This window comes from Alnus glutinosa, chromosome 11, assembly GCF_958979055.1.
Source record: "Alnus glutinosa chromosome 11, dhAlnGlut1.1, whole genome shotgun sequence".
Taxonomy (NCBI): Eukaryota; Viridiplantae; Streptophyta; class Magnoliopsida; order Fagales; family Betulaceae; genus Alnus; species Alnus glutinosa.
The window spans coordinates 3,605,494-3,621,091 of NC_084896.1; the positions used below are offsets into that span (position 1 = coordinate 3,605,494).

The following is a 15,598-nucleotide window of genomic DNA, read 5'->3' on the forward strand; positions in this document are numbered from 1 at the left end:
GATGGGGTTGATCATATATAACATGATATTAATTCTTGTACATATAGATCAGATGGAATCGCTCCACGAACAAATTAAGAGCAATACACATCGTTAAAGCGCTAGCTAATTAACATACATATATGTAGACATAATTAAGCATTAATTACAGCCAAAATTTTACAAGATGATGTTTCTTCTTTTGAAAGAAAAACCAGAGATCATGACCTCGAAAGAGGTCCAAACCACTTGGCACGAAACGATGATTGGTAAGAAAGCAACACCAGAATCAGCACCAAAAACATGACAGCACGCCAAGGCACTCCGCCGGCTTGCTGAATCATCTCGTACTCCGGGCGCAAGAAAGGAAAGTGGAACCTCCCGCGGGTAGAATATACAACCGCGAAGATCAGCATCAATAGAAAGGGCAATAAGAAAAGGATCAGCTGGAAGTTTCCTGCTGCTTGTTTCACCTCGTCCTCGTACTCAGTGGATTGAGAGAACCACAGCAAAAAGACGACAATCACGAATATGGTGATAAAATGGAACGATTTGGTCGAAACGGAGTCCATAGAACCAGTACTACTCCGCGTCTTCCTCTATCTAGCTCTCTCCATGCATGTCTCCAACAATGGTGTATATATATAACAAATTACAAAGATATTCCAAAAAGGTAATAATTACAAAGAGTAAAGATATTTTAAAGAAAGATCCCCCGGTGGTAAATATCCGGATGTCGGCTTTGGTTGTCGAGTCCTTTGTCTCTGCGCGGATATATATGCTGGCGTTAAATATCCGGAATGTCGGTTTCAGTCGTCTCAACGCGTCAAGGCGTGAGCTGTTGTCAACAAGCCAGTCGCAATTCGATCATGAAAAAGCTAGCCAAGATACCTTTTTAGGAGTTGTAGTGGAGTCTGTGGAGAGGGCAAGTGCCAGCGCTGCTAGAGCTAATTTTGGGCCCCTTTAATTTGCATGCTTTGTCAAATTATAACTGGTTGTTAATTTGAATTATGAGGAATATTCTTTGGAACGGATTAAGTCCAAACTCCAAACTCCAAACTCCTTTCACAAGTGAGAAGTAGAAGCATCCGTTTGATTTAGTTGTTTCAAAACATGATGTTAAAAAATAATATATTTTAAAAAATTTGATAAGATTTAACTAAAAATTCTAGCCGAATAAAATTAAAAAAAAAAATTAAAATATAGATACACTAAATTGAAAATTTTTAAAATTCATAAAGTAGTTGCAAAATCGACAACAATTCAGATAGGTTAATTGAATGCTACCCTTATTTTCTTTTTTTCTTTTTTCTTTTTTCTTTTCAAAAAGTTTAAAATGTTTTTTAAAGTTTTTTTTGTAAAAAAAAATTGTGTAGGGACGTGTTGATTTTTAAGGTCAGTAACATGAATTTCTATCAATATTTAGACGAAAATATCATCTCCGTCTTTAGTCATAAAAAAATTATCATCTACGATACAATATAAATTATATGGAAAAAAAAAAATTTAACGCTTATAAATATTTGGCTTTAGTTTTTCTTCAATTTCATGACAAATAAGTTTATTTGGGTGAAAAACTTTCACCTTTACTCTGTAAAGGAGGCTATAGAATTACGAAAGGTGTTTTCCAGAAGTGTTTTTATTCTATTTTATTTCTTTATAACTAAAAGTATTATATACTAAAAAGCAATATACATCTTAGAAAAACAAACTACGAATTAACCCAAAAAATCTACCTCAATACCAATACATACGCCAGAAGCAAATATATATATATATATATTGAAGAAAAAATATGAATATTATTGCTCAATCAAAAACATGCTACAACATTTTGAATAAATGAGTGTCTTTCGAATAAAAGCAGCACACAGAAATCATATTCAAATTTAATTGTTTAGTAGTTAACCTAACAAGTCACTATTACCATTTTTTTTATGTACCAAGATACCATTCGTACAACCAAAAAAATAAATAAGGAGGGGGGAAGAAAACCAAAACAATTCAATGTTGAGTTGATAACATGATATTAGCTCAATTAATTTCCAATATTAATTATGATTGTATAGATAAGATAGAATTGTTCCACAAAGAGCAACACATTATTAAAGCTAACATATAGACATGCATCCATAAGCAATACTGCAGCCAACATTTTACAAGATGTTTCTTCTTTTGCAAGTATAACTAGTCACCTCCAAAGAGGTCCAAACCCCTTGGAATGAAACGATGATTGGTAAGCAAGCAACAAGAACCAGAAGCAGCACCACCAACACTCACGAACCAAATCAGTGTCTTCCCTTTTATCAAATTGGCCGGGAGCTAGTGATATAAAAGCATAGTCATGCTAATTATAAGGAAGAAAACCCTAAAGCCCAACCGAGTAAATTACCTATAAATTGTTTTCATCACATAGATGTCAGAATGCAAAAGTTATGATACTGTAGTTTTTTTTTTTTTAATTAATTACAGCCAAAATTGTACAAGATGATGTTTCTTCTTTTGCAAGTAAAACCAGAGATCATGACCTCGAAAGAGGTCCAAACCACTTGACACGAAACGATGATTGGTAAGAAAGCAACACCAGAATCAGCACCAAAAACATGACAGCACGCCAAGGCACTCCGCCGGCTTGCTGAATCATCTCGTACTCCGGGCGCAAGAAAGGAAAGTGCAACCTCCCGCGGGTAGAATATACAAGCACGAAGATCAGCATCAATAGAAAGGGCAATAAGAAAAGGAACAGCTTGAAGTTCCCTGCTGTGTGTTTCACCTCTTCCTCGTACTCTGTGGATTGAGAGAACCACAGCAAGAAAACGACAATCACGAAAATGGTGATAAAATGGAACGAGTTGGTCGAAACGGAGTCCAAAGTGGATTGAGAGAACCACAGCAAGAAAACAACAATCACGAAAATGGTGATAAAATAGAACGATTTGAACGAAAGGAAGTCCATAGAACCAGTACTACTCTACGTCTTCCCGTATCTCTCTCCATGCATGTCTCCAACAATGGTGTATATATAACAAGCACAAAGATATTCCAAAAAGGTAATAGTTACAACTTACAAAGAGTAAAGATATTTTAAGAAAGATCACCCGGTGGTAAATATCGGGAATGTCGGCTTCAGTTGTTGAGTCCTTTGTCACGGCGCGGATATGTACATATGCTGGCGTTAAATATCCGGAATATCGGTTTCAGTCGTCTCAAACGCGTCATGGCGTGAGTTCGTGTCAATAAGCGAGTCGCAATTCAATCTTGAAAAGCTAGCCAAGACACCTTTCTAGGAGTTGTAGTGCAGAGGGCAAATACCAGCTGCTAGAGCCCTTTAATTTGCATGCTTTGTCAAATTATAACTGGTTGTTAATTTGAATTATGAGGATTCTTTGGAACGGATAAACTCCAAACTCCTTTCACATGTGAAGCATCCGTTTGATTTAGTTGTTTCAAAACATGATGTTTAAAATAAAATAAAATAAATGAGTATTTTGAGAATTTCGATAGGATTTAACGAAAAAAATCCTAACAGATAGGTGAAATTGAAAAAAAAAAAAAAAAAGAAGAAGAAGAAGTTAAATATCATTTTAGTATCTGAGTTTTGACAACTTTATTTTTTTAGTATCTGAATTTCAATTCGTATCACAGATGATACCTGAGTTTTGAGAAAAGACGGACTTGGTATCTCCGTCTATTTTTCCATCCAATATTTAACGGTCTACCAAGTATTAACAATAAAAACTTAAAAAAAAAATTAAAACAAAAAAAGGAGCAGTGGCGCAGCCACTCCCTTGGCCGGTCAAGGGCCAAAACCCATCAATTTTTTTTTTTTTTTTTTTTTTTTTGTCATGGGGTGGCCGACTGGCGAAGGGGCCACCCCCATTTTGTCTGAGTCACCCCTCTTCTTTTTTTTTATTTTTCTTTTTTTCAAATTTTTTTTTTTATTTTTTAAAAAAAATTAAAAATTTATTATTTTTAAATACAATTTTTAATCAATTTTTAAAGTTTTTTTATACAGTGCCACGTGTCAACTTAAGCGGTTGAAAAGTGGCGGGCTGTTAAATATTGGACAAAAAAATAGATGGAGGTACCAAGTTCATTTTTTTCCAAAACCCAAATATCATCTGCTATACAAATTGAAACTCAGGTACCAAAAAATAAAGTTATCAAAACTCAGTACTAAAAAGGTATTTAACCCCTCAAAAAAATTAAAATATAGATACACTAAATTGAGAATTTTTTAAATTCATAGAGTTGTTGCAAAATTGGCAACAATTCAAATAGGTTAAGTGAATGCCGCCCCTTTTTTTCTTTTTCTTTTTCTTTTCAAAAATTAAAAAAAAAAAAAAAAAAAAAAAAAGTAAATGTTTTTAAAGTTTTTTTTTTTTTTTTAATTATGCATAGAGACATGTGTCGATTTTTAAGACCAATAACATGAATTTTTGTCAATTTTTAGATAGAAGTATCATCTTCATCTTTAATCATAAGCGAAGTCTCATCTACTATACAAAATAAATTACATGAAAAAAAAAATATTTAACCCTTATAAATATTTCGTTTTAGTTTCTTCAATTTCATGACAAATAAGTTTATTAGGGTGAAAAACTTTCGTCTTTACTTTGTAAACGATGCTATAGATGACATTACGAAAAGTGTTTGCCAAAAGTGTTTTTATTGTACTTTTTTTTTTTATAACTAAAAGTATTATACTAAAAAGCAATATACGTCTTAGAAAAACAAACTACAATGCAAATTAACCCAAAAATTTTACCTCAATACCAATACATACGCTAGCAAATAATGCTATATATATATATATATATATATATATATTTCTTCTTTTTTTGAAAGATAAATTATTATTAATTTGCTATTTTTAAAAAATAAATTACTTTTTTTAATACACATGCACTTGCCCCAACATATATATATATATATATATATATATATATATATATATATATATATTTTGTTGAAGAAAAGATATGAATATTATTGCTCAATCAAAAACATCACGATTTGCTACTACAACATTTTGAATAAAAGAGGGACACTCTTCTGTCTACAGACACAGACACAAGTCATTATTACCATTTTTTTTTTGTAATACCAAGATAGCATTCGTAACGGGGGAGGGGGCAGGGGAGAACAAAAAAGAAAACCAAAACAATTCAATGATGGGGTTGATAACATGATATTAGCTCAATTAATTTCCAATATTAATTATAATTGTATAGATAAGATAGAATTGCTCCACAAAGAGCAACACATTATTAAAGCCGGCCAACATATAGACATGCATGCATAAGCAATACTGCAGCCAACATTTTACAAGAAGTTTCTTCTTTTGCTAGTATAACTAGAGTCACCTCCAAAGAGGTCCAAACCACTTGGAATGAAATGATGATTGGTAAGAAAGCAACACCAGAAGCAGCACCACCAAGATGGCAATACCCCAAGGCAAGCCGCCGGCTCGCTGAACCGAGTCGTACTCTGGGCGCAAGAGAGGAAAGTGGAACCTCCCGCCGGTAGAATATGAAGCCATGAAGAGTATCAATAGAATGGGCAACAAGAAAATGAACAGTTGGAAGTTGATTACTGTGTGTTTCAACTGAGCGTTGTAATCTGTGGATTGAGAAAACCAGAGCAAGACAATGACGATGCCGAAAATGGTGAGCAAATGGAGTGGTGGGGAGGAAATGGAGCCCAGGGTCTGGCCTGTCCACCCTTGTTTCCACTCTGGACCCCTCCTCTTTGTGTAGAACCACTCCATGTCTTTCTGTATCTGTCTCCATGTCTCCAAGAATGGCTTATATATATAAGTAAAAAAGCTTGGTTTTCTTTGTTATTAGGTTTGCTTTGGCATATATGCTTTGAGTGTAGAATCACTGCACTCATATTCTTGCTTCTCGACGAGTTCTTGTGAATGGAGTTACCGCATTAAGTTCATGCATGGTAAAAAAAAGTTTTTAACACTTGCTTCAAATCGCTGATTCAGCTATTATTTTTGCATAATTTCCCGAGCAGTAGCCCGTAGGTTCATGATTTTTTTTTTTTTTTTTAAATGTGTTTTAAAGGGTGTTTTTTGTTTTTGGTTTGAAAAAGTGTTAAGATAAGATATAGAAGTGAAAACTGATTTTGTATTTTTCAGGAGTGTTTTGTGCTTGGATTGTTTACTAATATTTTTGTTTTGAGAAGAGAAAATCAAAGACAACAAATTTCAACAAACAGATCCCAGATTTCTTTATATGGATGTCAGTCATTCATAACTTGTTTATGCCACTAAAACATGACTTGTATACCTCTAGTTATCCCCGGAAGAGAGTTAGCCCATGGAAAACAAACAAAAAATATTCTTCTATCTTTATGAGAATAACGAAGCTGGAAAATGATCAAAAACCCATCCAAGAAAACTGGCACATAGTTTTATTAGACTATGTTTGAAACTGACACAGCTTCTCTCCACCAAATTATTTGCTCTCGTCGCCAAGACCACCATAATCAAGCAGCAACTCTCTTGGATGTTACAGAATTGATAATAGTAGCAAACTCAGGACCCTGCATGAAGAAAAATCAGGTTGTAATCATCAAAACGGATCATCATTGAGAAAATCCTAGTAAAATTTAACATTAATTGTCCTTAAAGTTTCAAGGAAAATAGTTATGACAGAAATATACCTTTAAGGAAGCACCACCGACCAGAAAACCATCAATATCTTCTTGTTTTGCAAGCTCAGCAGAATTGCCTCCATTTACAGACCCTGAAAATGAATTTTGGTTTTAGTTAGATTCTAAGCAGCAGTCAAATATCACAGGATCTAGAAGGCTAAAACATTCCAACTCGCTGAGAAAAACAGATGAGTTGTAAACAAAAGAAACCGCTCAGAAGTGGCCAAAAGTAGTTAGCCCATACCAATTTTGGTATCAATAACAAAGTCATGTGGAACATTTGTCAATACTGGGCATGGGTACAATCTTATCTTACAATTATGAAGACAAAGTATATGGCCATAGACGATGTCACTTATTATAACACACAAGGGTTAGTCCAATCAGTTTGCAGAGTCAAATGATGCGCCTTGACGTGTTTTCTGTTGTTTGTGCAGCACCTCATAGAACAATGAAGTGACATACAACTAAAACTGTGAGCCTCAACAGCTCAAAAGTAAGCATCATAGAGGTGAACTCCAGGTCTAGTACTAGATCTAAAGTTCCAAATGCAGTAACATGTAACAATAAAATTAGATATCCATGATTTTACAACATGGTCTCCATGATGCAAATAAAGTTGAAGTAAACAAACTACCTCCATAAATAATTCGTGTTTTAGATGCAACTTCTGCCGAGACATTCTTCTTTAGCCAGTCACGAATAGCTGCATGTACTTCCTGTGCTTGCACAGGTGTTGCAACTTTACCAGTCCCAATGGCCCATACAGGCTCATAAGCAATAACCACATTATCCCAACTAGGTACTGCATCTGCAAGTAATGGACATGACTAATGTTATGGAACAATCGACACAGTTTCCTTTTGCAACATGACTCCACAACACTGCCTGCATATTTAATGAAAAGGGAAACACCAGCAAGAAACTTGCCTGCAAAAGCCTTCAGTTGCTGAAAACAGATATCAAAAGTTTTCCCGGCTTCCCTTTCTTCCAACTTTTCCCCAATGCAAGCTATTACTCCAAGACCCTCACTCAAAGCATAGGAAGCTTTCTTTCCTATAAACTGAAGTTGACAAAGCCTCAGTTAAATTCTTCATCCACAACATTATTAGAAATGAACACTTGTCATCTTCTCTTGGAAACCTCTCATTAAAATAATTGTTAAAACTTTCACCTGATCATCTTCACCAATAACATGTCGCCGCTCTGAATGCCCAAGAATAACCCACTTGCAACCAGTATCTTTCAATTGTTCCACACTGCAAAATTCAAATGGTAAATTTTGGTACATGCGTGAAATTATTAAATTGAAACCACAACTACTTCATGTAAATGACCACATCTGGATCCACATAAAGGCAAATGTGTTCAAACAGCTTCCAAAACTAATGAAAATTATAACAAAAAAGTGTCCCCATGACACTGAATCCAAAGCCCTAATTTGAAATATTAAACCCTGAAAAAAATAAAATAAAATAAAATAACCAAGTACAAGATATATCACTACTGAAATTGCCAATTACTAGTTCTCAAATTGCAAAGTCATGAAAAACTGGATTTAGGGAAGCCGGCATCGAAGTAAGTATAGTGATAACAACATTATGCCCATGTGAATTCGATATTGGGAAAGTATGACAGCACCCATGGTCAACAGAACTACTCTGCCCTGGCTTCATTGGGGAGGAGGGGTAGCAGATTAGGCTTGCTAGAGATACGAGTAAACTTGGAGCTAAGACACCTATATGTGGCTGATTCCTGCTTTCTCCGGGTGGAATGATCTGGACCCTTGTGAAAGGGCCTCTTCTTTTGGAATTGTGGTGTTCTACAATCTTGAACCATTTGCATTCCATGCAGTATGATGACAAGACTTCTTTTAAAATTTGATGCCATATTTAAACAGTTGCCCACTAGAAGTTTCACAATATTGTTTTGAAAAAAGAAAAAAAAAAAAAAAAAAAAAAAAAAAACTTTTTAGATGAAGCAGTCATGAAGAACCTCCAAAAAAACAATTAAATCAGATACTGAGAAAAGAAAAGGCATATTATTTTAGGACACAATGCAATGTCATCACTCCCTAAAATTTTCAACCATTCCACACAGAACTGCCTAGTTAGAACATACTCAGCTGTCAATGGAATCGAAGATAAGATAATTACAAGAATCTCTCAATCTAAACAAAGATTAATTCTTAAAAACTAAACAAAAGTTGTAATCTAGAGAAGCAACAAAAATCTATGAACCAACTTATATTTTGTGCTCAACAAGGAAGAGCAAGCCCACCTGATTTCACCCGTGAAAGCCCCACCCTTTCCGACCCAAGAGTTCTGGGCAGATATCTCAATCCGATCTGTTAATGTGTTCTTCACCTGACCGATGTAAACAAAGGGAGGTGCTACAACAACGTCTGTACATCTCACAAGAAAATCAAAATCAAATTAAACAAACTTCTATCATCTAAAAGAGCCTGTGGATATATCTTCTCTGTTAGAGGCTCTTTTCCACACTCACAAACTTAATAATATGCACAAGATTATCTTTGCACTAAAATTTTGGGAAGTGGTCATGGTTGGTCAGAAAGAAGCTCAATTATACAGTCTACTTGAAATTTTAAAAAATATATACGGAGTCAAAGACCAAAAATTATCTCACCAACATCAGCCTCCAATTTTGCACTGTTCAAGTCGGAGACAAGCTTACTGATAGAGTCTTTTGTCCCATTCTATATTTAAAAAAAAATAAAAAATAAAAAAATGATGAACATTTCAATATGAAGAAATTAAAACCGAAAAAACAACAATAGAAAGAATAAAATAACTAAATTGCATTTGCAATGCCCAACAGAATAACAAGAGAAACAAATATAACTGAAGTACTGAAATTCTTAAGAAACAATGGAGTAGAAGTAATGCAAAAAAAATATGGGCAGCATAACAATACCAATGTTGAGATAGAGACAATCAAACCATGACATTTTCAAGACAAAAGAAAAAAAACTTACACACTTCCAGTTTCCACCAACAAAGAACTGCAAGCACAAGAAAGTATAAGACCAATTAGTAAATGCCCAAATGGGAGAATCAGTAACAATTGAGAACCCATGAAAGATGAACGTAATGAAAATCGCTGCGTGAGCTAATTAAGAAATTTCTCTACACTTCATGAATAGGAAGAGATAGGAAGAGGAATACAATGAAATTAAACCACGTATCTACCAGTTAAAACCCACATTTTACAGGCAGATTGGCATTTCTAACTAAACTTCAAGTAAACAATACAATCATCACTGAATGTTTATAATTGTTGAGGAATAAAGATACTCCTAGTTAAAAGTTTAAGCAAATGCAGACTTAGGTTCACATTATTCATCAGTCATCACTAAAGAACCCGAAACAATAGGTGAAAGGTTTGTCATGGCCTTTGGGCCGAATGGCATCTCCATCCCACATAGGTATGAGGTGGTGGCTAAGGTCAGGGTTCATAAGCAATCTAAAGAAAAAATGCTAGAAGGACTTAATGGGCACGGAATTCAGTCACTCAAAAGATCAGCACCAACCCACTAAAATGGATGGGATAGTAGAGAGCAAGATGAGGAAAATAGGCCATATTTTAGTTGACTTTTTTAAAAAAAAAAAAAAAAAAAAAAAAAAAACAGTTTGAGTTATAATCTAGTTAGAAGCTCTATAATGCTTTAATTATTAATTGCATAATTACAATTTATTTAGGAAAGAACCATTGCTAGAGCTCTTCTTCAAAAACACATCTACATTCTTTTGCTTGGGAAAGCTTGGTATTGACAAATAGCTTTCTCATAGTGGTTTTCTTGTTCAAGATAAAATAAGTTCCAAAGCATGCCTGTTGGGGCTGCCTCAGCTGGCAAGTGGGTATGCTCTACACATTGTTGGTCGAGGTTCCAGAGCATTTAAGGATTGGTTTCTCCCACTTTGCCTATTCATGTCTTAATCTACTCATCAAGATTCAACATTTCTAGCATCTCAAACACATTAATAGTCTAAGAGAACTCGCAAATGAGGATCAAAATCAAAGTAAAACACATAACAATTGCTATACCCACGTGAATAAACAAAGAATAATTGTTCAAGCGTAGATCTAGAAGATCATTAAGAGGCTTAGCTGTGCGTACCTTGCCAGAGCCAGCCATTGAAACGACGCCGCGGCAGCCTTTGCGAGAGGAGGAGAGGTGGATATGGGAGTGGACGTGTTGGAATAAGGATTGGGAGTGAGAGTAGTCGAGTTTCGGGGAGGATCGGCGGAGGCCAGAGAACTGGGCCGAGAGTTGGGAGGCGAGAGACGTGGACGCCACGGCCATCGTATCTACCAGAGTGAGAGTGAGAGTGTGAGTGAGGGATTGGGTTGTTGTTGTTGTTAGCAGTTACCTTTGGCTTGGTTTCTCAGATAGTCAGATGTGAGGTTTGGTGCTCCCGCTGTGTTTTATGGTAAAAATGGCAGGTAAGTGGACAGAGGGCTTCACGCGAGCCTGCTGGGCGTAAAACGCACGCTCTAAGGAAATGATAATTAAAGCAATTTTTGGTGTCCATATTATTAGCAATTTAGATAATAAATATGAGAGCTAAATTTACTTTGGCCCTACAAATATTAGGATTAGGATCTTATATAATTCTTTGACCGAATTTGGTGGGCTACCTAGCCATTTATCCGGTCAGATGAGTTTCATAAGTAGTCTCAATTAATTACTTGTCCGAATTCTCTTAAATTTTTTGCCAAATTGCTAATAATTTAAATATAAAAATTCTAGAGATGGGAATAACAAATTAAAGCTAGTAATGGTTCGTCAGCTCATATATAAAAGATTTTTTTTTTCTTCTTCAAGTTGGAGGATTTTCTAAAAAAATAGTTAGTTGTAAATATGAGATTTGTGTTTGTTATAGAAAACATTTATGCTTTGAGAAGTTATGAAACTAATACCTATGCTAAATATGTTCAGGAAAAAAAAAAAAAAAAGCTATGCAAATCTCAATACCCCAATAAGATTTTTATTTTTTAATTAAAAAAACAAATATTGACATTATCTATTCAATTATTAAATAGAACAATGATATGGACAGATTGAACGTTTGAGAAATTGAAAGGGTTGTTGGGTGGGTGGGTGGTTGATTTTGGATTTCAGGTGAAATTATTTCAATGTGGGTTTGTGTTGTAGCAGTAAATGTAATCATTGGTTTTGGTGGTGTCACATCCACCTAAGCACAACTACAAAACTGAAGGATATATATATATATATATATATATATATATATATATCAATTGATTAAAAGAAAAAGTTACATGGGATAATCTTTTTAAAAACAAATAGTACAAAATGATGAATAAATTATCCGATCCTCTCAAGGGAGCCACATAATGCGGTTACATAAGTTAAAGAGGTACAGATTAAGGGTGCGTTTGGAATTGCAATTTCGTAGACAATAAGTACGATTTTAAATCACATTACAGAATATAAATCGTTTGTGAACTGTATTTTTAAAATTTGTTATTTGAAATCGCAGAAAATTTGCTTTTTAAAATCATAGGTAAGAGGGTGTTTTTTTGAAAACGCCAATTTTTAAAGGCTAAACTGTGATTTGGCCAAACGTTTAACTGTGTTTTTAAAAAGAGTAATGATTGAACACCACCCCAAGATACAACTTTTCACTACCTTGCATATGTGGCAAGATGGTCCCCCACCTTAATTTATTTTTAAAAAATAAAAAAACTCAAAAAGTAGTGGGGGACCACCTTGCCACATAAATAAGATGGTGAAAAGTTGTATCTTTAGGCGGTAGTGAATCATTATTTTTTAAAAAATTACTTTTTTCATATCGTACATTTTAAATCACACTTTTTGAAATCGCAAACCAACGGACCCTAAGACAACTCTATTTCTACCCCCACTTGGAAATAACAACAACCATCCGAAAGAGGATAAAGCAATAAAAGTACTGCTAAAATTCGAATTTAGGACCGCAGAAAAGAGAGGCATTAATACAAATTCAAATACAAGAATTTCTCCTAAAAGAAGACAATAACCCAAATAAGATAAAAAATAAAACATAAATAAATTAAAACAATAAAGCAGCAAAAAAAATCCAAAACACTGCAACAACATGGATTGACAAAGCGAAGAGTTCCGGCGCGTGAGATCCACACACCGGTACAAGAGGTCCGCTCGCGGCGCGTGGGAGTGGATTTATCTCTCTATTATATTTTCTATTTTTTCATATTTTAATTTTGATGTTGATTTTATTTGACAAATTAGAGTCAGATTAAAAAAATGGACAGCTTTTGCTTAGCGGATTCGGCCATGTTGATTTAGTAGCTTAATGGTTGTCATGTCAATTTATAAATATAGTTCGTTTCAAATAACAATTATAAATATAACGTGAATTGAAACATTAATTTATAAAAATATTATTATTAAAACTTTTTTTTTTTCTGCCATATTTTCAGATCCACGTCTGCCAACAGAGATCATGACAAGCAAGGCGTGTCTTCACGCGCTTCAAAGGCGCTGATGCCTGATGATGTCGAAGACACTCACTCACGGTTGTGGTTGTCGCTGTCGTTCAACGAGAAGAGATTTTGGCAAGGAAGTCCCTCGCTCTGTGCATGAAACAGAAACACAAAGTCCAACGGCGTCGTTTGAAGACGTCATTCTTGGCCATTTGCGTCCCGATACATCCATCTTCTTTTCTACCGGTAGGATAATATTAAGGTCTTCATCCTCTTGCCACGTGGCTTAAAGGATGTGGATATAGTGGTGTGCATCTTCAGGGGAATCTGTGGTGAAAGGCTCTACTGACCGTACATGTATCTTACTAATCCATTTGTTGCACACAATTTGTACACAAATCTTTGTTTACCAGAATTATTTTTTTTAAAAAAAAATGAAAACTATTTGCCAGGTCAGATTTGTGTACAAATGGTATGCAATAACAGTAGTGATAAAAAAACATTAAGTACACGCTCTTCCTTCATATGGGTTGAAACTTATCATCACTTAGGCTCAATCTCACGTAAGGAGAAAGTGTGTAGTAAATGTGTAGTGGGTGTTTTTATATCACTCCCCGTACAACAAACATTACTCTACCCATCGTATCCAAAACAAAACCCAATTTCATCATCCTAGGTTTTTGTTCAAAATTTTGTTTGCTCCACTAAATGAGAAAATGATAATTTTTTTTTATTTTTTATTTAAAAAAAAATCATTCTATTAAATTGAAATATTTTTTTTTTAAAGTATGTAATTCTTACATATATTTTTAATATAACATATAAGCAAAGACGGACACGAGGGACAGCCATTCTACCATGGCCTCCCCACTTTTGAAAAATTCTTTATAAATATGCTTTAGTATACATTTTTTGACAAAAACAAAATATATATATATATATATATATATATATATATATATATATATATAGTTTAGCCTCGATCCCCTTAAAAAGCATTTGGTTCAAATTTAATTATACATGATTTTCGAGATCTAAAAGAACATCGGCTTTCATTTTGATAAATAATTGAATTGAAAATTGAAATACATTAAAAGAACATTGATTTATATGGATTTGAAAATTACTTGACAGGGGTGAATACACAAAATAACCTTGCTTTGAAATAACCTTGTTTTGGAGGGGTTTCATATATATATATATATTTTGACATTATCTATTCAATTATGTTTCTCATTTAAGATTTGGCCTCCCTATTTTAATATATTTTTCATACATGGTTTGGCCTCCATCGATAAAAATTCTTGATTTCATGGCTAACTTTAAGGACATATATCAGTTTAATAAATTGAATTAAATAACATTCGAAAGAAAACTCTATTAACAAATAAATGATTAGGAAAAGTAAGGTTTTAGAGAGGCACAAATATTTGCTTAAGTAGATAATTAATACCATACCTAACTAATTAAACAGCCTTAACAACAAAGAATCAAAGTTGCTGATCGGTAGGTGCTCCACCAAACCCTAGCCTGTAATTGATCAATCTGTTCGATTGCTCAAGAACCATCGAGGATCTACAACTAAACAATTTGACCCACTAGGCAGGGAGCACGTTTCAATCCCTCTCATGCATCTGCCAGGCAAAAAGTTTATAGCTTAGGAAGACGACCGTTGGACTATGGAGTAATAACAAAAAAAAAAAAAAAAAAAAAAAAAATTATTTACAAATAACCTTATAACATTTTTAGAAAATATTTGGGTACTACGGTTTTTATTATATATTTTTTTTTTTTTAACAAATTTACGTAACAGTTCACATTTTTTAAAAATGAGTACAACGTAGACTACCACACGACAGTCCACACTTTAATAAGTGATGTGGTGCGTGTCATGTAGATGTGATAAGTGTCATGTAAACTACTATCATAGTACCATGTGACCATTCATATTTTAATAATTACCATGTCCACAATTTGTAAATGCCATGGTCTATAAATTTTTCAATGCAAATTCAAGAAAAAATTACATGATTGAGACGAGAGATTCGAATTTTGAGCAATTTGTGCTAATAATTTAGACAACAAATGCGAGAAAGCTTCTATAAGACCCACATGCCCGAGTAAGTAGGCAATCTGCTCGAGACTTGCTCGGTCAAATCAACTCTCTCACAGTTTCACTCCGAATTACTAACAATTATAACACCAAAAAAATGGTTAGGATCTGTGTCACAGACAAGATCACCTTACCAACCACATCTTGTCTTTTTTGAGTACCTTCACGTAAGAATTCCCAACAATATTCTGGTATAATGGTATTGATTCAGGACCTTAGAGAGACCTATCTTTCAACAGGTGCCCCCACTTGGCGTCTCTGTTGGACATATCCATTGTGCCCATACCCATAATTAGCCGTCTGGTTGGATACGATCCTGTCTCTTTCACCATTCAATCCCTTTGGAAGTTCTGGACAGCATTTGTGGATGCA

At 34.3% G+C, this 15,598-nt stretch overlaps 2 protein-coding genes across 2 annotated transcripts; both read right to left on the bottom strand.

Moving 5' to 3' along the window:
• Window positions 1-200: 200 nt before the first annotated feature.
• On the bottom strand, window positions 201-551 carry LOC133882082 (uncharacterized). Its single transcript, XM_062321183.1, has one exon. It carries the CDS (start codon window positions 549-551, stop codon window positions 201-203), a length of 351 nt encoding a protein of 116 aa, XP_062177167.1.
• Window positions 552-6,194: 5,643 nt separating this feature from the next.
• Window positions 6,195-11,078, bottom strand: LOC133882253 (triosephosphate isomerase, chloroplastic). The gene is made up of 9 exons (XM_062321379.1): window positions 10,787-11,078; window positions 9,644-9,670; window positions 9,295-9,364; window positions 8,926-9,049; window positions 7,820-7,904; window positions 7,576-7,708; window positions 7,283-7,456; window positions 6,655-6,737; window positions 6,195-6,534 (listed from the first exon to the last, which is right to left on the bottom strand). The coding sequence occupies exons 1-9, from the start codon at window positions 10,970-10,972 to the stop codon at window positions 6,478-6,480; spliced, it is 939 nt and encodes a 312-aa protein (XP_062177363.1). The 5' UTR covers window positions 10,973-11,078; the 3' UTR covers window positions 6,195-6,477.
• Between the last annotated feature and the right edge of the window lie 4,520 nt (window positions 11,079-15,598).

Bases quoted from the DNA above. Each gene is read 5' to 3' on its own strand.
- LOC133882082 (XM_062321183.1), bottom strand. From the start codon at position 551: ATGGACTCCGTTTCGACCAAATCGTTCCATTTTATCACCATATTCGTG.
- LOC133882253 (XM_062321379.1), bottom strand. From the start codon at position 10,972: ATGGCCGTGGCGTCCACGTCTCTCGCCTCCCAACTCTCGGCCCAGTTC. The intron at 7,905-8,925 runs GTGGGCTTGCTC...TGAATTTTGCAG, and splicing joins GCTTTCACGGGTGAAATCAG to TGTGGAACAATTGAAAGATA. The intron at 7,457-7,575 runs GCAAGTTTCTTG...CATTACTTGCAG, and splicing joins GCAACTGAAGGCTTTTGCAG to ATGCAGTACCTAGTTGGGAT.